Source organism: Episyrphus balteatus, chromosome 1 (assembly GCF_945859705.1).
Source record: "Episyrphus balteatus chromosome 1, idEpiBalt1.1, whole genome shotgun sequence".
NCBI lineage: Eukaryota > Metazoa > Arthropoda > Insecta > Diptera > Syrphidae > Episyrphus > Episyrphus balteatus.
This window is the reverse complement of record NC_079134.1, coordinates 102571370-102597991: the sequence shown is the minus strand read 5'-3', so window position 1 is coordinate 102597991 and position 26622 is coordinate 102571370. Positions and strand designations below refer to the sequence as shown.

The 26622-nt window shown below is 33.2% G+C and overlaps 1 protein-coding gene across 1 annotated transcript in view; it reads left to right on the top strand.

Annotated features, from left to right (window-relative positions):
* The first annotated feature begins 131 nt into the window (after positions 1-131).
* Positions 132-26622, top strand: part of LOC129907849 (MOXD1 homolog 1) — a 103733-nt gene continuing 77242 nt past the window's right edge. Inside the window, exon 1 of the mRNA XM_055984263.1 lies at positions 132-1270. Coding sequence (XP_055840238.1) covers positions 893-1270 — 378 coding nt within the window. The 5' untranslated portion in view covers positions 132-892. The remainder of the gene's footprint in view (positions 1271-26622) is intronic.

Sequence of the window (26622 nt, the reverse complement as noted above, 5' to 3'; positions counted from 1 at the left end):
CCTCAATTTTTTTAGAACACACTAATTCCAATTCCGTAATAGGGGTGAAAAACTATCTATCCAAAAAGTCAAACCTCCCAAGAGCCCCTTTCTAAGCTACGTACTTGAGCATATCATGCTCGTTATTCGTAACGTAGGTACCTTACAAACTAAACTCTGTTTTGAAGACCACTTACTCATTTATATCAATATCATGTTTTAACGAACAACGATACACAAATACAAAGAAATTTTTCAAACTCAAGCTCATATCTCATAATATGCCCGCAACACTTACACAGCCTCAAACATTTAAACATATACCTACCGTACCGGCAAAGTAAATATAAAAGAATTCCCTATATCTCCTGCCTGAGTTTGAGGTATATTTCAGGTCTAACAAGTTCCAGATGGTAGCGTGGCCCGTATTTGCAAAGGGATGCGCGCGCGCAATTTAGTCTTTTTAGTTCGGTTCGGTGTTGATGTTGTATATTGTAGGTACCTAAACGTTTAGAAGTTTTGAATGCTTAAACCACGGATTGGACGCGTGCGTATAAATTTTAGCAATCATAGTTATAATGCTTATTTTTAGTTAAAAAACAAAGAACACATCTGGTTAGAATACGGCTCAATCGTTTTAAGAGACGTAGAATAGGGTGCAATCGAAGTCGTTTTTATCGTTCGAAAGGGCAGCTGCCGGTATTTTTGTTTCCCCGTACTAGTTTGGTTATTCCCCTTGGAAAGTGTGTGTACAAAAAAGGCAGATGTGAATGCCGATACAGAGTGAAATAGAAATTTAAAAAATTCTGTTTGTAGTTTAAAAATATTTTTATATTTAAATTTAGTTTAGTGAATAATTCAAGTGAAGTTATAAAGTGAGTTAAGTCCCTCTCCCCCTTGAAAAAAGCAAACCATGAAATATCTTAAAGTGTGCAACATCCTTCGGGTGTTATTCCTTTCCCTGACTTTGTTTATTCCTTCAATTTTATCATCACCTTCAAACGGGTTTCATGAAGGCCATCACCATGCCCCGACAAGCAGTAGCAGCAGTAATCCTTCTTCTCTGTCATCAGCGATGCATTATGATGATTGGCGTAGGATAGAATCCATGGACTCAAATGGATTATACCTCTTGGAATGGTGGATAAGAGCAAAGGATATATACTTTCGTGTTACTGTAAATACCCAGGGGTTTATTGGATTGGGTTTTTCACGAAAATCCATACGAATGTCTGGCTCAGATTTGGTACTACTTTGGGTTGATGATCGAACTGGCAAACCAAATGTTTTGGTAAGTTAGTTATACAGTTAAATAACTTCAAATATAAGGTTGCAATGTATTAAGTCGTTTATACCTAATAAGATCCATTAAAAGTTTCGATAGTTGAAAATTTAGTTTGCATTAACACTTTAAAACTAGTACCTAGAAAAATTTGTTTAAATAAATAAATTTACTTAAAAACATTCATATCCAGATAACAATCAAACCCTGCTTTACTCTGATTCAGAATGAGAAAAAAAGTAGGTACGACCTAATACCCACCACAAGACAGTAACCCGTATACATTAATAGTAAAATGTAAATACTAGCGGAATTAATAAGTAGTATAAAGTAAAAGCTCATATTATTTTTTATGCATATGAGACGTGATGTGACCCATCGTGTGATATAACTTTCCATACTCCACATCATTAACACTACCTCATCCACAGGGTCTGTGAACTTCAAGATTGGGTTTAATTAAGCGTTTTAAGGAGTTCAAAGAAGAATATATAAAAAAAAAAACAATATTATCTGCATCAATCCTAGCAAATAAAAAATTTGTTCTTTGTTTCAAACAGGTTCCGAAAAGGTAAGGGACTTAAAAATATGTCAGTCTTATGTCTCTGGGCGGTTAGCTTTCAAATAAATCCTACCAATTTAGGCTATTTTATTTTAAAGTTGGCTGGAAATGTATGCTCTTAAAATACACTGATTTACTTAAAATTTATTTTAGGTTTTTTAAACTCATTTCATTCAAAACTGTTCACTTCGCTGTTGCACTCAACTAAATAATGCACCTGTAAAAAGAAAATAATAATAATTAGCAAAAATTTATGTTCTGAGCAGATTTTCACATTAATTTAATTTTTTTTTTATTTCTTTTGATTTCAATAAGTATGCACAGCACATAGAATTAGAAATCTTTTCATTTCAAGTCAAGTTTTATTAAAAGAAAATAGGTAAGCACCTATTAAAATGATATGAAGTTCATTTTGAATTTAACAGAGTTTAAAAGGATATCATTTATTTGTATAAGAAATTGTATTGTCATTAGTGAATAGGATTCCAAATTATAATAATAGATAAAATGCATTGTGAATGAATGTAGGGTGTTTGTTAAGACATCTTGTTTTCAATCTGGCAATACTTTTTTCTGAGTTGGTCTTTTTTTGCAGCAGCTGTCACTTGATTTAAGCCAGAACTATAATAGTCGGATGCGTCGTACGAAACGGAGGGGAACAGCGCTCGCAACCGCACTCGACGGATGAAAACGTGTCAAAAAGTCAAAGAAAACAACAACAACAAAAACGTGAATTTGACATTAGCTCCCGACTGCAATTATAGTTCTGGCCTTATGCTCAATTTGGTTTGTCATTTCATAATAAATAGCCGAACAACCATCAATCGTGTCGCACATTCGTGGAATGGGCCCAAAACGAAATGGCCGCTGATCCCGATTTTTATAAGAAAATTAAATTGTCGTATTTGAAGTGATCATAATCGAGAAGCCATTATTGAGACACCATTACATCCATAAAAAAGTCACTGTTTGGTGTGTTCTATGGGCAGAGGGGAAAACACAATGGTCCCCATTTCTTCAAAAATTAAGCCGGCCACAATGTTACAGTCAATGGGGAACGCTATAGAGCCATGATTAATGACTTCTTCGTCTCTGAATTGGAGTATGTTGATGTGGACGACCTTTGGTTCAAACAAGACGTCGCTACAACCCTTTCAGCAAAAAAAAAAATCAATTTATTGATGAAAACTTTAGTGAGCGTACGTGTCGTCGCGTCCTTTGTATATAAAATCTATAGTACTATCATGAAGTGAAATTTTTTAGTTTGTTCGCTACTTGAGTGGTCGCGAGGGCGCTTAGATCGAATTCAATAATGGGAGTAAGGAGATGAGATATAAATTTCTGTTTGAAATTTGACATAGTTTTTAGTTTGTTCGCTAGCTTACTATTTTGGTAGCGTTGTTTTTTATATACAAAGGTCGCGGCGTCGTGGGCCTGTGGCGAGGTCGAATATGATGCCTTGTCTACGAGACGATTGACGAGTTGGTCGAAAATTGGCCTAGGCTAGAAGTTATTCGTGCCAAACGAGGTGGCCACTTGCCCGAAATCATTTTAACATATGAAGGGTCCAGGGGAAAAACAGCACAAGTCTATTCCAACTCATTCCGAGAAAAACGCATTTTAAAATTTTGTTCTTCATACAATTTAGTACTTAAGGGTCATCAGTTATTTATTTTCTTACCAAGGCTTAAATTTGTTTTCTAAAAGTAAGGATGCCATCAGACAGTGCTCAATAAATACTACAAGACCTCATCATTAGTTTATTTTTGGCAAAAAGTGGACATGTGCCGTTTTTCCCCTGGACCCTTCATATCTTTATAATAAAGCAAAACTCTTGCACATTACTATTAATTATATGCATTTTATTAATTCTTGAAACCAAATCTCTAAAAAAAAACACCCTTTATTATGGATTTTCAAAGACAGACCGTTCTTCCTATATTTATATAAGAGCTCACAGTTTCTCTGTTGTCTATTAATACTTTTTAATATGCGTTTAAAAAAAATGTTTGATTTTATCAGAACCAGGCTCAAAAGTTTCGTTTAGACTCAAAAATAGGTCCCTGAAATTTTGAGCCCTTAATATTAATATTACTACTTCCGCATCGCACTTTTTTATTTCCCAAAAGAATAACACAGGAATCTGAATTCCACTGCCATGTTGATCAACGAGAATTAAATGCTCTACTAAAAGGTAGGTATACAGTCATTTTTCATTTAATAAACTCATTCAGAAGTTATTCGAGGTCATAATCAAATAAAGGTATACATATAATCAAATAATTGTATTCTTTTATGTATTGCCCGTGAATATGAAACGATACAAACCCGGGAGACTTGCCTCCGCTTTATGAGGTTAACCCAGCGAATCTCACAACTTAAAGTTTAAAAAAGCGATATCAAGAACTGTTCTTTATTATTTTATCGGAATTTTAGAAAAATTGCAGCTGCGTCATAAATGCTTCCTTCCAGTGAGCGACTATGATATTTTGCTCAAGTTTCCATAGGACTTGATTGGAAACGACCTGTATTTTCCACAAAGGTAACCTTTAGTAAAACAATATTTGAATGGTGAAACACATTTTTAGTGTGCATGGTTGATTTTCTTATTTGGTAAATATAAGTAGGTACCTAGCTAAATAAATAATTGTATCCCATTTCAAGAATTGAAAGCAAAAAAAGCGGTTTTTGTAATAATTGTTAGGCTTACATATATCGTTGTTAAAGTCTAAAAATCTTATCAATATAAACGAGAAGAAAAGGTGACTTTTAAATAAATTAACTGAAACTAAACAAAAAAAATTAAAGGAACAAACAAAATAGGTGAATTTTTTAGTGATTTTTGAGACAGGGCTGCCACTGTAGAAACGCGCAACTCACCGAGGAAGGTTCAGATTGAAAGTGAAAGAGAGCTTTTAGTAGTTTTTAGAAAGGGTATTTTTATTAAGCTTCAAGTTTGTTTTTGTTTTAAACTTCGACGATTTTTTAGACTGCAATATCAGTCATCAAACCACAAACCATACTCTTGAATTTGACTAATCGATACCTCAACAACCAACGCAATGGATTGCTTTACAAAAAATTCAAACATACATTTACACAGATGAAATAAAACACCACATTTTTGCAGCTGTAAATGACTTACTTTTAATCACTTTTTTAATGAGCAAAATCAAAGTCTTTTGAATTTATTTGAACATTTTTACATCGTTTAATCTTGAAAGACCCAAAGAAAAATCAAAAATTTTCTTAAAAAGTTAAATTTTGAAAATAAAAGTTTATATATATAATTCTTCTTATTTTGAAAGTTTTGATTTTAAAGCTTAATAGCCGATCTGAAAATAGCAGAAAAATGTTCCCACTTCCTTAAGAGAGAAAAAAAATTGGAACATTTTGGTTTTTGGATAGTTTTAATGATTTTGTTATTTCACCATTTCAAATTAAATAATAGCTGTGTTTTATTTTCCTCGTGATCCAGATCAGATCATTGTTTTTATTAGCTTTACAACAAAAGCAGAATTTTGTTTTGTTATTGTTTCGCAAATAAACACAATGATCTGATCTGGATCACAAGGAAAATAAAACACAGCTAATAAGTACAAAAATCCTAAAACAAGAAGAATGTAGCTCTCACATTCTTTTTGTTTTGTCATTATATAATAAATTTTTCCTGAGATACAGCCTATCAAAAATCACGATTTTTTTTTTGTTCCTTTAATTTTTTGGGCTAGTGTTGAATTTTATGTGCATAGCATAAAGGAAGAGGAAACCTTGCAAACTACGTTTTCTAAAAAAAACACCATATCATCCAAGCAATACCTATCAGGTAGGATTATTAAACATCATTGCAACAAAAGAATACATCAACAATGGCTTGCAGGAAGGTGGATTGTTTCCTGCCTACCTGTTTTATTTCACTTAGCGGTTTTCGTTTCAAAAATAATCAAGAATTTTTGTTTTTTTTTTTTCAAGTTAATAGGTAGCTACTACAAAAACATCCGTGAAAGTGTGTTTGTGTGCTTTTGTCTCTTGTATGTTGTATGTGTAGAGTATATCGTCCCACAGAATATCGGTTTTCATTTTTTTTTTCAAGTGACAGCACCTAGTGTTTTACCCTCCTGTTAAGTACTTTTGTTTTATTTTTAAGGTTTTAAACAAAATTTCAAACAGAATGTGATGAAAGCAGTAAAACCATCTAGTATAAGACAGTTAACAACATTCGCTTTCGTAAACCAAAAGTAACTCTAGTTACTAGCTCCCTCATAAAAAGAGAAAAAAATCTGAAGATAGTGGCATCGTCGCTTGTGTAAGTACAACTCGTAGAGAAAAATGATGTAGTAGAGAAAGAAAGATAATTATATGTACATACATATTTCCAATCTAGAAAATCCTTGCAAATTTTCTGTCCGACCAGTCGTCCTTCTTGAGATGTTGAGACTCTTCAATACTGCATCCAAACTTAGCTGACGTCACAACTTTTTTCAGATCCGCTGCATTTTAATACTCATTGACTGAACTCAATGTGTACTAATAAAGTTCTGATGCAAAAAATTGTTAACTATTACCTATCTTATTCTTTTTTTCAATAAAAAAATTTAGATTTTTGTAATTAACCATTTTAGTACAACTCTATCCATTTTTCAATCTTATATAACTTGTTTAAAGGCTGTCACTTTTTAGTAGATCCAGTGTAAAAAAATACCTCATGTGTCATATGAGTAAAAATGTTTCACTTGGTGTAATTTATGAGGTGGATCACAAAAAAAACTTTGGATGGAATCCAAATAGACCCAATATCGGAAAATTAACTGTATATTGAGCCCTACAACCACGCAAATTTCCTCATGAAGTATACGATTGGCTTCTTTTTCAATGCTTGGCCAACTCGCTTATCTATAAAAAACAGTTAAGAACTGGGCCGATACTCCCGAAAGATCGGGTTGAAATAGGACTACAGTAAAACCCGGAAAAGTGCCTCTCGCCTAAGTGCCTAACCCCCATAAGTACCTTTGTTTTTTTAGTTCAATTTTAAAGTTCAAGTGACCTCAACTCCAAATTTATAAAGCGTTTCGCCCAAGTACGACAGTGGGCTCATCAGTTAGATCTGTCGTACCCTTACTAAGACGCCTTATTTTGGTCGATGTTTACCGACACTATATAAAACTCACAGCATGAATATACTGTGAATTCTAATATTCAAAGGGAATTTGTTTAAATTCAGACCTTAGAAAAATGTATGCCCGTGGTAAGGGTAAGGGTACGACAGATCTAACTGATGAGCCCACTGTCGTACTTGGGCGAAACGCTTTATAAATTTGGAGTTGAGGTCACTTGAACTTTAAAATTGAATTATATTCAATCGCTCCACTTAAAATAGAAATAATTTAAATAATTTTTATTATTTTTGTTATTTTTTTTCTTCGTTATTTGTTTTTTTAGAACCAAAATTTTAAGGATGTTTTCATATACAACTCATCTCTTAGGTACCTTTCGCTTCCCCGCTTAATAACCTGCTATTTCAAATACTTATAATTTAATTTACTTGCATGAATTTCTTTTAAGTACCTACACATTTGAAAAAAGTTTCAACAATAAGGAAAACTTTGCTATAGCGCTTTAAAATTAAAAAAAATGTACTGAAGGTAGAAACTAACTTGTTAGCTATTAGACCAGTGCCAATAAATAGTGTGATCTAGTGACTATTGAAATCGAATAAGGCATTCGTTTTTTTCTGCCCTTATCGATTTCACTAGCAAAAAGTTTTTTTTTTAATAGAAATCAAAGTATATTTTCTAATGGTTTTTTGTGCGCTGAATTCGAAGTCAAAAAAATTCTATCAGCTTACGTTTTTGACATATTACAATGTCAAAACATCACAAAAATAGTGTTTTGGACGTTGAAAATTTTTTCTAAAACAAAAGTATAGTTTTTCCACACAATCTTTAATAAAAGGTTTTAATTTAAATAATTGCATTCCAAACTTTTTAAAAATCAAAACATTTTTTCGGTAACTTTTTTGATTGAAAAATAGGCTATTTTTACAAATTAAATTCGTCAAAAATCCAAAAACTAACTTTTCGCTCAAAAAAACATTTAAAAAGATAGAAAACATAACAAAGTAATTTGTAACCAATTTATTTTTTCCCTTTCATACCATTTATCCTATTTTTTCCCACCATCCTTATGCTGCTAATAATTTTTTCAACTTTTGCCCTCTGAAAACCTGATTGGCACTGGTCTATATTTTAAACTTTCAAAGTAAGTTTTGTTTGTGAAGATTATTTTTTTAGTTATCAAACATGTTATTTTTTATTATTGAATAAATAAAGACATAAGTGCCTATGAGCACTAAAGCGGGTTCTTGTAAGTACCTAACTCGCTTTAGTGCATATCAAAACGGGGTATTTAAGGTGAGGTTTATCCGGGTTTTACTGTAGTACTCTTTTAAAGGAGGAGTTAAAACCAGATACAAATTATTCGGAAATGAAGGTTTAATTTTTAGAGAGAGTGCCGCGTGAAATCTTTCCGAGGAACTCCAGAGGTCCTATAACCGGCGGTGCTGGTTGACAAAATCATTGAGACAGCATAATTCGTTTTAACTTCTGGCATGATGATTTCGACCGAAACGTTTAAAAAAAATCCCAAAGTCTCCAAAAACTACAAAAAAAAATGTAATTGAAAACTGAAAAGAACAAGCTTATATTTGAAAGGAGGCATAGTAGGAAGAAATTTGTTTTTCCTGTTTATTTTTACATGAGTACAAGGTCAGCTTTGATGCATTTTTGGATTATCTATTCTTAACCGTACACCCTGTATATTTGCCCCTCAAGTAAAACACAGATTCTATTCTGCTTGATAACCAATATTCGAATACACTCAAGTAATTTTAATTAAAAATACACTCTGTCCTTAAACATGACATAAATCCTCATTGTACATTAATAAATAGGGAGATTTGATATGCTTGATTTCGATTCCATCAAATCACGTAACCATATTCTTGTTTCCCTACTGCAAAAATTAATTATAAGGTTCAATTTTACACGTAATTAATATTGATATGACAGTAATGTTTAAACATAACGATATCTTATAAATGAAATCATTTCAATTTTAAGGGACTGCTTTTATTAAGCTTTGATGAAGCAAATAAATTTTGTTTATATGAAAAGAAACAAGAAATTAATTTATTTATTCATTCTCAATTGAATAACCTTGAATAGCCCTGATTTAGGTAACCAAAAAATTAAAACTATCTATAGACAAATACATTTCTAAGGGACAGCAGCGAGCAACAATTAATTCGTGGCTGATTTTTGGAGCGCCACAAGTAGTGTTAAAAGTTGCTCTTGCTTTAAAGATTTACTTAAGTCTATTTTTTTTGACGCGACACGGTCTAATAATTTATTTATTTAGCTTAATACAAGATATCACCAAAAAACTTATTTTCACTCTGTTATCGCCTCGTCAAAAATTAAAACTGTGTACTAGTCATTTCCTACCCATCAACGCGATGACTTTTTTATTTGTGGGTGGTAAAACTTCATGACAGCCTGGGAAAATATTTTAACGTCATTTTTACGTCAATGCTTTTTCCGATTTCGTTAACCGTGTAATCCTAGCTAAAAAAAACCTCACTAGCGCGTTGATTATTGCCCTGGTTCACTTGTTTGACAATGTCCTAAAAAAACGAACTGTGTTGAGTACCTTCCTATATTTTTTGAGAAAAAACGAAATTCAAGTTCGTAGAACGTGGATTGTATAGAAAATAAATAAAATCTTATATAAAAACTTAGCAGGGCAAAGAGCGCTCTACAAAAAACGAAAATTTTATTTTACATTCGTAGAGCACTTATTTAACATTTTTCTGGTTTTAATTATTATTATTAATATTTTATTTTATTTTTTTTTTTCAAAGTAGTGGAGCACTTAATTTAATTTTGGGGTACTTTCTAAGCTACCACTTTATTTACAATAAAAAATGCGATCTAACTTGAGGGACATTAGGTAGAGTAGAGTAATACATTAACATAAAAAAAACTTTACAAAACACTACAACAAAAACTTAGAGGTACTATCACAATTTACTACCACAGAGCACAGACACAGACTTAATTTTTTTTGTTTTAGACTTTGTATCTACCTGACAGCTGAATAAATAAGCAAGAAACACTGAAATCACTATTCTGGATAAATGCGGATGTTATATTCATATAGGGAAATTAAAAGATTTTTGAAAGATTAAATTTTTTAAGGAAATTTTTGACAATACTTAGGTACTCAAAGAAAAATTTAAAACCTTTCGAGTCCTCGAACTATCTTTGCATTATTCTTAGATCCTTTATGTCGCTTTGCTATATTTTATACCTATCCATTGTAAACAGGGTGATTCAGGAGCAATGTGCCAAAAAGCTAGAGCGTGTAGGTTGGGTCGAGACAAGAAAAAATCGTATGGGAGGGGGTGGGGGGGTCTATTCCCCCGCTCTTATTTATTTTGAAACAAAAACAAAAAATCGGATTCAATATCTCAATTCAATATCTTGTCATTTTCGAGAAATTAACAAAAAACAAAAACTACTTTTTTCTAAAATACCTCTTTATTTTGTGTTTGTACGTGGCTGGACTTGTTGAAAAATTAATTTGTGAAACATTAACCTTTCGTCAATTACTTTACAGTCGTACAGTATTGGATAAACCCTGAATTGATCACCTTTTTTCATTGATATCTAACACCTGAAAACTTACCTGAAAATTTTTCTTATGTCTGGGGTGCTCGCCGCCCATGAATTCTAGCTTTAAGGACCTTAAGGCAATAAAATTGCAATTTTTTAATGAAAATTGAATAACAAATAACAATGTACATACAAAAGATAAATCGATGACAAGAAAAGGCAAATAGATACGAAGGAATACCATATAGAACCATTTTGACACTTTTTTTTTCTTACGAAAGCCTAATGATACCTACCTACTTTAAGTATTCTAGGTATGTAGGAATATGTTTTATTTGAATGCGAAAAGTTATTTCCCGACTCCGAAAAAGTTATTTGTACAGTATACCTATCTTTCTATATATCTTCATGATAAAAATTCGATGGGTAAACATTTAGAAGAGCTTAATGAGCATCTTTTCCTGTAATTACATGCATATTATTTCCCTACAATTTCATATAATGCCTTGGCACAACGCTATCGGGGTACTTATAAACTGTAGTTAGTTTCATGTTCTCTACTTCTATAATGAGCCTATCAATCGAGGAACCTTAACCTTGTAAATTATATCAAGGTGTTTTTAAGTACCTATTTATTCTCCCAATAAGCTTATATTCAATTGATTCTTACTCAGCAAGTCTTCTTTCTTCGCTTAAATGATAAATTTTGAGGTTTATCTTTATATACACTCAGAGAATAAAATAGTTAATATCGGGATAACAACTATTAAAATATTTTTAAAAAAATAGTTATTTGTGACTCAATCAAACGAAGTACTAGTGTTCTCCAAATTAACTACTAAACAGTCAATTTTAACTATTAAAATAGTTATATGTGACTATTTAACTATTAAGTCAATTATAACTACTTAATAATCAATATTGACTATTTAAAATAGTCATCCCGGTTTTTACTATTAAAACAGTTATTTTTTCTCTGAGTTTAGGGTGTCCGCCCAATAAGAGTGCACTTCAATTGTCGTTTTTTTTACACCTATGAACTTAGCACGAAACACGGCAATATTTGAAAAATATATTTGCCACTGTAGGTCCAATAAGTTTACTAAGAACAGGTGAGCATCATTTAAATAAAAGTTTTTATTTAAATATTTCAACAGATTAAATTAAAATACCTACCTGTTGTATATAATTTAAGATTTTAAAGCCTAGTACGCTGATCGGGAAAAATTTTATTTCTCATACAAATTTTTTCTCGGGACAAATTTTGTCTTGAATATTTTTCCAAGCAGTACGCAGTTCACGTTCAGTTAAATATTTGGAGCCGCTGTAAAGAAGAAGTCTCCACTTAATTTTGCGCCGACAAATAATGTTCGAAGCATTATTCTGCCGGCAAAAATTGTGACAAGGAATAAAAATAAAACAAAATTGAAAAAAATTCAAACTAAATTAAGGTGGACTCTTTAATAAAATACTTGGAAAGTGAAGACGAAGCAAATACAACTCAGAATCAAATTAAAAACAAAAAAAAATAATTTAATTTGAAAGAAGAAAAAACTTAGGGTAAACTGCCCTATTGTTGCAACTCCCTATGTGATTGGCACCTTAAGTTTAAAAACCATTTACAGCTACTTCTACTATTTTTGTTTAAAAATTCACTCTTCCCGCCTTTTTTGGCATATACTTAGCAAACGAGATATTGATAATTATAAAAAAAAGTATTAATAATAATTGTATGCTATACGGAAAACACTGCGAACTAAAGTTGGTGCGACATTCGCCAATGATTGGGCAGTTTACCCTAGGTAATTTCTCCAACTTAAAATTTTTGCGCAGGATAAAAAAATGTTTTGTAGAGATTAAAATTGTAGAGATAAAATTTGTATTTTCCCGATCTGCGTACTAGGCTTAAGATTTTAATTAGATGACTCCCGCATATGAAAGCATGTTATCAACTTAAGAATACAGTAAAACCCGCTTAAAGGAAACGGCAAAATGTCACAGTTCCTCTTTCACAACGCTTCACAAAACCTAGCATAGAGAAGGCCTCACGATAACGTTGATATGGTCGGAAAAATCAAGATTATAACTAAAATTAACGCCTAGGTCTTTAAAGCTCTGAACGTGCTGTAATGTGTGTTGGGATATTTTATATTCATACAAACTAGGAGCACGTTTTTTTGAAAAAGTCATTGTCTTACATTTTATTGGATTCAAAACTAAGCTATTCTTACTAAACCATAAGAAAAATTATTAATGTCCTCTGGCAGAAGCCTCCGATCATTAACCGATTTGATACTTTTATAAATTTTCATGTCATCTGCAAACGACTTGCTCAAAAAGCTATGGAATACAAGACAGCTTAGATATGGGTCTGTAATTGACTATATTGGATTTATCACCTTTTTTAAAAACAGGAGTAATAAACGCTTGTTTCCAAATGCTAGGAAATCAAGGGGCACGGTAGTGCCCAGCAAAGTTCTCTAGCAACTTTGGCACTACACCCTTATTTACAGGAAACAACTCAGGCCATTTTCGACCCCCCTCTAACTTCCACACCAAAGATGTTAGAAATTTCAAACTCGCTACATTTGTTGAGCTGGTCGAAACCAAACTCCTCAAAAAGTTTCAGCCTTTTACGATGAGTAGTTTTTGAGATGTAGGGCAAAAACCGTAACTGACTGACTCACTCACTCACTCACTGACAGATCATCAAAATTATGGAGAACTTCACGTTAACGTAGATACTTGAAATTTTACACGGTGATAGGACTTGTGGTGTATACAAAGGTAAAAATTGAAAATTTTAGATTTTCAATTCAGGGGGCGTGGCATCCGCCCATTTTCGCTGAATTTTCATCAAATATTATAGAGCACTTCGGATTACCGTAGAATCTTGAAATTCGGTTGAATGGTAGAGCTGGTAGTTTATAAAAAGGAAAAAATTTAAAATTTGAGAATTTTAGCCAGGGGGCGTGTCAACCGCCCATTTTCACTGAATTCAATTGGGATTTAGATAAGGGAATCATTATAGGTAATTGTCCGAATTGGTTTTAGAAAGTTTTGAGTTTTTTAATGGTTTGTAAATTCAGGGTCGACTATGCCAACGTTCGTGGGCTAAGATTCAATTTCTCTGACGTGTATATTTACACTGTACAAAACAGGCCAGCTCTTTTGGCACTGAGTGAAACGCAAATAGGTGAAAATACAGACTGTTCTGAATTTAATCTATTTGGGTATAGCTTGGTGCCATTATTCTTTTCCCACCATGGTCTCGCCGTTTATATTAGAAATGATGTCGCATACCAACTTCAACCACAATACGGTCCATGTACAAACACATATTTTAATTTCATGTAGTTTAAATTCACGGTTAATAAGCGCATCATTCATACCTGTTTTATTTATCGGAGCCCCAATCTGGACAGTAATTCAACTTCTAACGAACCTGATGCTCTGTCCGACTCCATTCAAAGGATTGTTACCCTTTATCCTCGCACTGAAATCGTTATTACGGGCGATTTCAATGTACACAATTCTTCGTGGTATGCCTAGATCTTTGCTGAGTTAAACCACCTAACTCAGTTTGTCGACGAGCCGACTCGAATATCGGACGTTAATGGTCGAGCTGAAAACACTCTAGACTTGTTCCTTACCTCTGACCCTGATAAATACACTGTTAGTGTATTATCGCCTCTAGGCACATCAGACCATTGTGTCATATCAGCGAATTTCTCGTGTCAAACAAACCCAGTTAAAGAAAAAGCACCAAGAAGAACCGTCTGGCAATACGAGAAAGCCAACTGGGAGGGACTCAACGAATTCTTCAAAAACTTTAACTGGTCGCTATGCTTCCTCGATAGTGACGTTGATTCCAGTGCTGGTATGATAACAAATATTATTCTCTCCGGAATGAGAAATTTTTTCCCGAATAGGGTTAAAACAATCAAACCGAAAGAAAATGCATGGTTTGATTCGAGCTGCAAAGAGGTTATCAGGGTTAAAGAGGCAAGCTTTCGATGTTATAAAGCCAATCCCAGTGAGAAAAACCGAAAAAAGTTCAAACAAGCTAGAAAGGCCAGCAACGCCCATATTCTACGAACCAAATTTTTGCATGATCAAGAATTAAGGCTAAAAATACTACAATGTCCCAAAGGTAGTAAAAATTTTTGGTCATTTGTAAAAAATATTCGCAACACTACCTCATCGTCGGTTCCAACGCTCGTCTTCAATGACACTCCATTTGTTAGCTCTGTTGACAAAGCTAACCTACTTGCGAGGCAGTTCGCTGCCAACTCAACACTGCCTGATAGTGTCATGACCCCGCCAGTACTTGAGCGCGTAAACGGATCCATGGGACAAATCTTCTTTCGCACTCGTTCAGTAGCAAGAGTTCTTAAAGATCTTGACATACACAAATCCGCTGGCCCGGATAGTATCCCCCCCATCGTTCTGAAGAGGTGTTCTTCCAAGCTGGCAAAACCACTGCGTAAGCTTTTTCATCTGTCCTATTCTACTGGTCTCTTCCCTAGTAGATGGAGAACAGCATTTGTCCAGCCTGTCCCTAAAAAAGGCGAATCTTCCTCACCCTCAAACTACCGACCGATCGCACTTACGTCCCTTCTTTCCAAGGTCATGGAAACGTTGATTAACTTTCAACTTAAGAAATATCTTGAGGAACGGAAGCTTCTTAATGACCGGCAGTATGGCTTTCGTAGCAACAGGTCCACTGGTGATCTGATAGTTTATCTCACCGAGCAGTGGAACAAATCTTTACATCGTTTTGGAGAAAGTAAGATTGTTGCACTTGATATTTCAAAGGCATTTGATAGAGTTTGGCATCAAGCTCTTCTTTCGAAAATGCGTGCTTTTGGCGTCGATGAATCTCTTCTTCTTTGGATTAGAAATTACCTTTCGAACCGTTCAATACAAGTCGTATTGGATGGATTCAAGTCGGAAACCCACAAAATAAATGCTGGTGTGCCACAAGGCTCCGTTTTGTCTCCGACTCTCTTTCTCATTTTTATAAATGTAGAGTTGGGCATTTAGTTCATTTGAGTGATCGATCACTTTAGTTCAAATCACGATACTGAACTAGTTCTGAACTAGTTCATTTAAGTTCAATTTATTTTAATGACTTCAAATTAGTTTGTTTATTATTATGTAAATTTATGTAAAATTGACGCATTCTACATAATAAAACAAATACAACCTAAAAATAACAGATACATAATTTAGTTTTTATTTTTAATTTCGTTCATATACTTGTCGAGCTTTCTGGTTCCTGACGAAAGTCTATAAGAAGTTCGTTTTGCTTTCATTAAATCAAAATCATAGTAATGCAAGGACCAAGATGCTACTTGTTTTTTGTTCTTGCTCAGAAATAAGAATAAGTGGTGCTTGAAGAAAAACGCTGATACTGGCACAAGTACAAGCGACCTTGTGCTTTTTGTTTTACATCTAAATCTTGAGGTAGAGCAGAAGAACTGATTTCGCTCCACAAAGAATTGGATGCAATTTCATATGCACTTTGGTTTCTGAACCCCTATTCATTAAACGTCTGTCGGGTTAAAAGGGCGCTTTCGGTGTATAAGACAAGAACCAAATTTTGTAATGTCATATTACGGCTGCTTTAGGTCGCTGTTTAGTTTGTTTAAAAAATCTTTTTCGCTATTCGCGAACTAAATTGAACTAAGTAAGTGAACTAAGTTCACTAGTTCACCAAGATTCGCGAACTACACAAGCCTATATAAATGATCTCCTGTCTGAAACTTCTAATCCACTCAACTGTTTTGCAGATGATAGTACCCTCAGTTTTTCATATACGTTTCCTGATTCTCGCCCAAGTTCTTCGGAAGTGGATCTTGAACGGCTAAATATGATAAGCTCATTAAATTCTGATCTTAATAGCATTGTCCAATGGGGAATAAGAAATCGAGTAGAATTTTATGCTTCCAAAACTCAATGCTGCTTACTATCATTAAAGCGGAACATATCTCCCATGCCACTATCCATGAGTGGTACTTGCATCGAGGAAACCGAAAAACTTTCCATCCTCGGTATGTGCTTTACCACCTCCTGTGGAATGAACACATATTTGACACCGCTAAATCCGCTGCGAAATGTTTAGGTTTCCTCCGAAGATGCAAGAAATTTTTCTCCCCGTCTGATCTAGCAATTATTTATAAGGCGTACATTCGTCCAAAGCTTGAATATAACTCCCACATCTGGGCTGGTGCTCCAATAAACTCGTTGAGTTTCTTGGATAGAATACAAAATAGAGCTATAAAAATGATAGGTGATAGATCAATAACTGATACAATTACGTCTCTCGAGCACCGTCGTAACGTCTCATGTCTCACGTTGTTCTATCGTTATTTTTATAAGCAGTGCTCCGATGAAATAGCTAGTTGCATTCCTCCCCTGAAACAATTCAACCGTAATACTCGCGCTTCAAGGAATGCTCATCAGTTTACCCTAGAGTCTAACTTCGGACGTACCGTCAAATACAGAGATTCTTTCTTCAGCCGCACTACACGGATGTGGAATGCGTTACTCGCCTCTGTTTTCCCATCCCATTTCAAAACTCAGAACTTCAAAACTAATGTTCAAACCCCTCCCTATTTTCCTAATGCTCGTACTGTGTTCACCATATTAAGAGTACATTAATCCCTTTAGTGCGTGCTTATTATAAAAAAAAAAATTAAAAATTTTCATCAAATATAAAGATTTTCAATTCTACAGCCATACCTTGCACAAAGTAGTGAAATCACAACAAAAAAATTACTGTTATAAAAAGAGCCAAGTTCTCCTATGTTGAAATTATGCTGGCACAAAAAGTACTGAGATGTAAAAGTGTACCAAGTTCTAAAGTTTGGGTTCAAATTCGTATCAATAAAATTTTGATTGTTTACTTGGCAATTTTTGAAATAACTTTAAAAATCGGTAATTAAAAGAAAAATTGTCAAGGGAACAATCAAAATTTTATTGCTACGAATTTGAACCCAAACTTTAGAACTTGGTACACTTTTACATCTCAGTACTTTTTGTGCCAGCATAATTTCAACATAGGAGAACTTGGCTCTTTTTTTAATAGTAATGTTTTTGTTGTGATTTACCTAACTTGAGAGATAATTAAAATATAAGTTTAAGTGGAAGAGATGAAATTGACCTACAATTTTTCAAAACTGCTGCAGGAATACCGTCTGGTACGACAGAATAATCTTCATCTAGTAATGAAAGAAAATGGGATACATTACAAGTATCAATTTGAATATTATTAAATGTAACTTGTGGGCAATTTTCTAAATAACGGAAGTAATTTACGTCCACATTGGCGGGTATGTCAATAAAAGATTGACAGAAGTTAGTCGCAAAAGCATCGCAAATATTTGAAGTACTCTTTAAGATGTTGTTTTTATAACTGAAATTGACTGGATAGCTGAATCAGGCTGGATCTGATTTCTTTTTCATATTAACAAATTTCCAAAAATATTTAGGATCTTGCTTGAGACTACTTTCCATAGAACTAAGATAATCTGCATATAAGTTATTAGAGAGGGTTTTAAACTCTTCAAAAAGTGAGATATAAATTTCTTTATTTTTTGGGCACATAGTTCTTACATAACTTTTCCAAGCTTTGTTTCTCTTATTTCGAAGAATCTTTAGCTCTTTTGTATACCAAGGATGAGAAACGTTAGAATATTTCGATATTTTTTGTGGGACTATTTCGCTTATACAATTGTTTAAAACGCGGTAAAAGTGAGAAACAGTTATCTCAATGTCGTCCGAAGTGGGTAAGTATTCAATACCAGATTTATTGAGAATGTCGGAAAGCTGCTGATAATTAGCCTAACGAAAGTCATCAAAGGCATACGAAGTGTCTTGAGGATTACTATTTTCAAGTAAATGATCCAAATCCAAAAAAATTTCAAGGGGAGGGTGGTAAATGTCTATGTTAGATATGGCAGTGGAAGCTTCTGTCACTACCGTATTAACAGCGTCAGATGAAAAACCTAAATCGAGTATTCGATTTCTAAAATTTTTGATACAGCTTACTTGCTGTAAGTCTGTAGAGATAATATGGTCCAACAAATGAAGCTCCTGTTGAGATGAAGTCGAAGAAGCTTCAAAGTAGGATTCGTCTTCTGATGGGACCCAGTCTATATTAGGGAGGTTAAAATCACCTAATAAAAGAATTGAACTGTCTAGATCAGCAATTCCAAAAACAAAATCTAGTGCTATTGAAAGTTCTGCAAAAGTAGAAGATAAGTTTTGGTATGGTGTGATGTTGAAAAACGGGACACCAAGTGAGCAGGGCTGCCACTTTACTCCTTTAGCGTAGCAAAATGAATCTACTTTTTTTTCAAAATTGTTAGAAATTCAACGAATATTAAAAAAGTATATTTAATGCACAAATTTTGCAATTTTTTCAATGCAAAGATTTTTTACAATAGGTAAATAGTTTTTTTTATTTCATATTCATTTTATTTTAATAATAATGGTCAGTTTTGCTTGTGAGCCGACGACATAGTATGTTGAAAAGTAAATTTTGCCTAGGGGTGGAGCAACGGGGCAGTTGAGCCGACCGCCGTGACGCGCCGTGCCATGAAAGGCGCCGCACTATGGTTTAAAAGCGGCGAAAATACCTTCGGAAAAACTATTTTTAACCATTAGGTAGAGGTAGAGATTTAAAGATCCGATATTTCCCTCCAAAAACACGTTTAGAGTTCGACGAAAGAAGCGTAATTTCGATTACGAAGCTCAAGAGAACTATCATATTGTTGATACAGCAGTGGTTTCAATTGAAGAAAGATTTCAACAATTACAAGCACACAGCAATATCTTTAAATTTTTATTTGATATAAATGCTCTCAGATCTTCAACGAAAACGAGTTGCAATGATTTAAAGATGGAGAGAGCTTGAATATTGATGACATTGATCTGTGGGACGAATTAATGAATCTGGCTCAATCCCCACTTCAGACTTTGAAATTTATTGCTAAAAATGATATGCTGTCAATTTTACCTAACGTGGTCATTGCTAACATGACCGTATATTACTTACATTACCTGTATCAGTGCCGTCAGGAAATCCGAGTTTTTCGAAACATAAGATCATAAAAACTTATCTGCGATCAACATGGTAGGATTGACAACCATATCTATAGAAAGTGAATTGTGTGATCAAATTGACTTTACTGAACTTATTTCAGACTTTGCTAAAGTTAAAGCTGATATGTCTTTACTAAGGAAGAACAAATGAATTGAAAGGCTTGAGATCTCGGCTTAGACTAAATTAACTTTATTGTAAAAATGCTTAAAACTAACATTTGCTAACATACTAATTAACTAACAAATTTTAAGAGAAAGAAAGTGAGAGAGTTTCTTATGTAATTAGGATAAATACATACATAGGTATATCTCAAAAGCAAGGAAAATTAGTTTTGTATAAATTGTTTTTTCAACTGAACTATGTTGTTATGTACATAGGTACTTATTTTTTTTTTAGTATAACTAAGAATGAATTAACTACTTGCCAATTTTATTTTTTTTTTAATTTGGGTTAATTTTTATAGGTGGTTTGGAGTCAAAAAATACATTTTTATTGATGAACTACCACCGCGCCGGGTCCACAATTCATTTATTTTTATATTTAATGATTTGATAAGTTAGTTGTGTATGAAACAATGATCGGAGAACCAAACTGATAAAAACTTTAAAATATAATTTTAGACTAAGATATAATCATTTCTCGATCTTTCATAGATTGGTCCTGATTTACCGGTGTTAATGTTTGGCAGTCCAAAGTTAGGTACTTAGTTCCACAGGAAAAATACTTTACTTAAATATTTGGATGAGAAAAGGTATGAGATTTCTGAGCCTGCCCCAGGTGCTCTAGGAACGGCACTGAGTATGTGTAACTAAAAAATGGTATCTTCGAAGAATTTACTGAGCAATGGCTCGTTTCCTAGTTTTTTTTGGGATTTTATGGGAATGAATTTTTTGTTTTTTCAATATCTTTTAAACGTAGGGTGGACAAACGACGATTTTTGGTGTACGTATAGAACTCGAGGTGGAAAAACGACAGAAATTTTAAATTTTGAAAAAGTCAATTTTTGGAGGTTTTTTGGGACTTTGAAAATTTCAGTACAAATTTTGTTTTTTGAATATCTTTTAAACGTAGGGGGACAGACGATGATTTTTTGTTTGTATCCATTTGGTAGACAAACGTAGGGTGGACAAACGATGACAGCAGTTTGAATTTTTGATAAAAATTGATTTTTGGGGATTTTAGGGGAATTTCAATTTTTCAGTGCAAAATTTGTTTTTGGAATTGCTCCTAAACGGGGGGTGGAAAAACCATAATATTTGGTATGTAATGTATGTATAGAACTCGAGGTGGACAAACGATTGCAGTATTCTTCTATTTCAAAATTTAAGCGTTTTAGACAATTTTTCATTTTTCAGACTTCCTATAAAAAAAAAAGAATTTGCTCTAAAATTTTTTTGAAGGGTGGACAAACGAAAATTTTGGGTGGAGGTGGACAAACATGGACAAACGGTGGACAAACGAATTAGACAAATTTGGTTCAAAAATTTTGAGGTCGCAGTTCTGGCTTCACGGAGCTCTTGAAAGCAGTGTACCAAATTTTTTCACATGTCTTATAATCAAGGAATCATAAAGTTTAAATTAAAAATGTTTGGTTTTCCTATTAGTTTTATCACTTGGATTTCTTCTTACCTTAAAAATTGCTCATATCAGGTGAAATTCTTTGCCAAATCGGGCGTCCCGCAAGATAGTCATCTGGGACCTCTTCTTTTTATTTTAGCTATTAATGACGTACCGTTATGTTTACGTAAGAGTGAAATTCTTATTTTCGCAGATGATATGAAAATTTACAAAAGCATAAGCTCTGTGAATTACCGCATATCCTAGCAAGACATCTTGATAGATTTGGTATTTGATGTACAAAGAACGGTTTAAATCTCAACCCGACTAAGTGCCAGACGATGACCTTTTCAAAGAAAAAAACTCCTTGTCTGTATGATTATAAAATATCTTATCACACTTTACTCCGTGTGCATAGCTTTAAAGACCTTGGTGTTAACTTTAACTCCAACCTCGATTTCACCGAGCACATAAACCTGATTGTAAACTAGGCCAATTCTATGTTAGGTTAGGGACCCTTACGTTACATTAGCTCTTTACAACTGCTTAGTTCGCCCCCACTTAAAATACGCATCTCAAGTTTGGACACCTTTTCACAGCATCCATATAGAAAGAATAGAATCAGTCCAACGTAATTTTATTCGTTTTGCCTTAAAAGGCTTACCATGGACGGACCCTTTTAACCCTCCTTCCTATGAGCATCGAACCAACCTACTGCAGATCCAAACCTTGTCTCAAAGAAGAGTTAATAACGACCCTGTATTTATTCATCAACTTATAACGGGTGTAATTGATGGGCCTGATCTGCTTAATTCTATTAATTTTAACTACCGGAGAGGTGCTTATAACTTTCGTAGCTTAGATTTAATAAAATTACCCCAACACCGTACTAATTATACGGTGTAACACTCAAAATATACGCGGGCGGAGACCTATCACGTTTTGTAGAGCTATAGTCGCACTGATTACGAAACGGTATTTAAAAAGTCCTTAACACCCCCAAAATCTGGAGTTAGGGGAAAAAACGGTCGTCAAATTTTTACCCATTATGTTTTTTTATGTCCTCTAGTTTTTGAGAAAATTGAAAAATTATTTTATCAATTTTTTTTTTTTCAAAATATTTTTTGTTTTTATTTGTTCTTATTTTTCAATTTTCTCATAAACTACAAGACATAGAAAAATTTTTTTTGTAAGCCAATTTTAAACTGATTTTCATAAAAAATACCTCGTTTGATTTGGAAATAAATATTATTTTAGAATATATTTTTAAAACAGCATGCTGTTGTGAAAATATATACTTTATATACTTTTTTTTTATTGAGATCTAAAACGCAACCTAGGACCTTTACAGATCATCAAAGAGGTCACTAAGTTAATGTAAAAAGTTCGACTTAAATACAAAAAAAAAAAAATATATGTTATAAACTAAAGTTAATTATTATTATATGAATAGCAAAAGAAATGTATACATTGATATAAAAAATTCAAATAAATTTATGTACAACTTTTGCTTTATAAATATACTGTATAATAAATTAAATTATAATCGCTTATGCTTGCTTAGCCCTAATTTACCAATTCATATTAAAATACAAAAATTTTTAGAAGTACATTTGAAAACAAAAAATAAAGAAATAAAATAGCAAAAAAAAACTTGTCTTAGCCAAAGATGTAGATATGCCAAGAAAAAGCAAGTTGAATTATTGTGGGTGTCTTGGAGGAACAGACTAATATCTTTTTTAAAAACATTAATTGATTTAGAAATATTTCTGATTTGATCAGGCAAAGAGTTCCATAATTTGGCAGAACGCACCATGAAGGAACGCGCCATAATGTTAGTTCTATGTGGATGTGGAGCTGTATTAATGTTCGTTGGATGAAGTCGAAGTGCGCTAATCGTAATGTTGTTGAAGATATATGAAGGAGTTTTAGTTTTAATAGTTTTAAAAATTAAAATCATTGAACGCATTTTAATAAAATTTTCAAAAGATAAGCCAAGAAACTTAGTTACAAGTTCACTAATATGATCAAACCTTCTTTTTTTAAAAACATATCTCACAGCAGAGTTAAAGCAAAGTTTAAGTTTATTAAGTAAACTCAAATTGCAGCCACTATAAACTTCACAGCCATTGAGTAAGAATGGAAAAATGAGGGCCTTGCATAACTTCCAGCGAACCTTGAGAAGTAAATAATCGCTTATCGAATATAGTTTCTTAATGTGAAAGTAATTTTTCTGATTAAGCTGTTTACATGAATTTCCCAAGATAATTTTTCATCCAAATAGAAACCTAGTACTTTAACGCTACTTTCATATGGAATTATATTGCCATCAAGATTCAGCAAATTTAATGAAACTGGATTCAAAGAGGTTCTGAAAACAATAGATTTTGATTTTCCAGCGTTTAAAACCAAAGAGTTTTCCTCGGCCCAGTTAAGTACCATATCAAAATCGAAAGAAAGTTCTGTTACACACCTGTTTGGATCACTCAGCTCAGGGGAATGTAGCATTTGTACGTCGTTGGCGACGTACATCGGCACTGGTCTATGACGGATTTCCCAATAAATTTCTGGAACTAATTTTCCCAGCGTTCGGCAAACCTTTTCTTTCTCTCATTAGTTCTGTTCTTACAACTTCAAAATTTCCTTCCGGTTGGAAAACGGCTAGAATATGTCCTTGTCCAGTGCCGAAGAACAAAAAGCCTGTTCTACTTTCAGATTTTCGTCCTATTAGTATTCTGCCAGCACTCTCCAAGGTATGTGAAAGAGTTATAAAGGATCAACTTTTGAAAAATAATTTTATATCTAATAATTTTTTCAAGAAACAGTCCGGTTTTCGTAAGGGATACAGTACGACTTCTAACATAACTAATATAACGGATAATATAAGACAAAATTTAGATAAGAAAATGGTAGCTATTCTTTTCCTTCTCGATTTTAGTAAAGCCTTCGATAGTGTGGATCATAACATTCTCTGTCTTAAACTTAAGAAACTGTTTCGTTTCTCTACGATGGCATGTAATCTTATATTTTCCTTTCTTAATGGGAGAAGCCAGGCTGTAAACGTGAACATGGAAATTTCGTCATTTTTATCCCTCCACCGGGGCGATTTTGGGCCCTGTGGTTTTCACAATGTTTGTTAATGATTTGCGTGAATTTTCGATTGAAAATTTGGGTGTTTTTTTGGTATTAAGTCAAAATAAGGTGAACAAATCAATATTTTAAATCAAATAAATTACAGTGTATTTGGGACATAATAAGGTAATTTTTCACCAAATTTTGTAGAAAAATTTTTGTCTTTGAAAAAGATAAAAATAAAAACCCAAAAACTCGGTTTTTTTTAATTTTTCACATAAACTTTGAGGTTATGTGAAAAAATTGTTGATACAAAAGTTGTAGATCTTTTTATTACCTACAACTTTGCCATACAACTTTTTTCTATAGGATTTGTAGTTTTGCCGGAAATCGAGATATACCATTTTTTACCATTAAAAACTCAACCCTCCCACTTCCCGAACTCGGCTCGCCCGTAATTTATTTTTCCTTTAGTTTTCATCATATTCACCTCCTTTTCCAATGGGTTTCATTCTACTATGATTTTTTTTGGTTTCAAAAATTATCGACCCTGGTCTATCAGTTCCAACAGCATTTGATTTTATAGTAGAAAACGCGTTCATTTAGTTCACATTCGCATATATATTGCGGAAAGAAAAACTACTTTCGCTTCAGGGTACAACATATCGGAACGGGAAGTGTTATTTGATGAGGAACAAGAAGGATGTCGAAGTTGGATAAATGACGAAAAAAATGGGACTTTTGAACTTTGACAGCTTATAAATTCTAGGTGGTTTAACCGAGTTACATGTTTTATACATTGTTGAAAAGGTATATTTATCTCCTATTAGAAACTGTAAAAAAAATCAAAAATGGGTAGAAATTTGACGAACTAGATTTTTTTCAATGGGTGAAGGACAAAAAATCGTTTTTTTGTCCCTAACTCCAGATTTTGGGGGTGTTAGGTTTTGGGGGTGTTAAATACCGTTTCGCAATCGGTGCGACTAGCTCTACAAAACGTGATAGGTCTCCGCCCGCGTATATTTTAAAACCTCATTTTTGTAACACCGTGTAATGGTATGCATATGCCTTTAACTCGCATGTGTAAGCTTGTAAATTTTAATACCAATCTGTTTGATTTTAATATTAATAAAACTAGTCTGAACAAAATACTAAAAACCAGTGTACCACGCTCATGAACTTATAATTATAAAATTAAACTAATCGTTTGAAGTATCTCTGATAAATTCAGTTTTTAGCTCAATCTTTTTTTATATTTTTATTTGAGAAATAAAACAATTTGTTTTAAAATGGTTCCAACACGGAGAAAAAAATGGCACCTTAAAATAAGATGATCCCACCTTAAAACAAAACGATTTCCGCTTGAAATAAGTGGATTCCACTTAAACTCTGTTAAATTTAAGGTGAACTTCATTTCATTTTCGTGTCAATTTTCATCTTAGAAAACCGACAAAAAATACAAATTTTAAAATTATACTTAGACTTTAGGTTTAGTTTATCATACTTCTAACAGTGAGATAGCACTATAGTAAGGCACTCGCCTAGTTACCGAACAGTTCGTCGCCCTAGTATTGAAGTGCCGTATACGCCATTTTTACATTTTTGGGAAATCGCATTTAAATGTTCGGAAGATAATTGCGAAAGAACTAACCGCTCGTATTTTTTGATATTTTAGTATGATATATAATTAAAATGTGTCTTTTATATACATGCTTTTGGACATCTGCAATTCGTTTTGTTTTCAAAATATTTAAATTTTTGTCCAAAATGAGTTTGCCGTATACGCCATGAAAATCAGAAGTTTCTTTTATTCATATACACGTACGTCAAAGAAAAACATAACGTACGTCAAAACAATTCTCAAAATTTTCTTGCATTGCATGAAAAATTTGACGTAAATGCCAAAATTTCTTGTTTTTGTCAAAACAATAGTGAATATCTCGGCAACGAAAAAAGATAGAAAAAAACGGATAGCAGATTTGAAAAGAGCAACTTCGAAAACATACGACTGCACACCTAGTTCAAAAAATGCAATTTGGCGTATACGGCACTCCAATACTAGGGCGACGAGTTGTAGGTTCAATCCCCAGTGACTGGACTGCCAGTTTAATTTTTAATAATTAATCTTTCCACATAAAACACAAGATGATCTAACGCTTAAATTAAGTGGATTTCTTTTAAATTTTCGCATTCAAGAAATTAAGATGATTTTTCCGCTTAATTTAAGACAAAGGCCATTTTGGCAAAAAAAAAAAACAAGCAGAAATCCGCTTAATTTAATGTGTTTAATAGTTTGGAAAAAAAATTCTTACAATTTTTTGTTGTACAAGAAATTAAACGTCATAGGTACCTAGTTTTGAGACCATTTTTCATATACATACCTGCA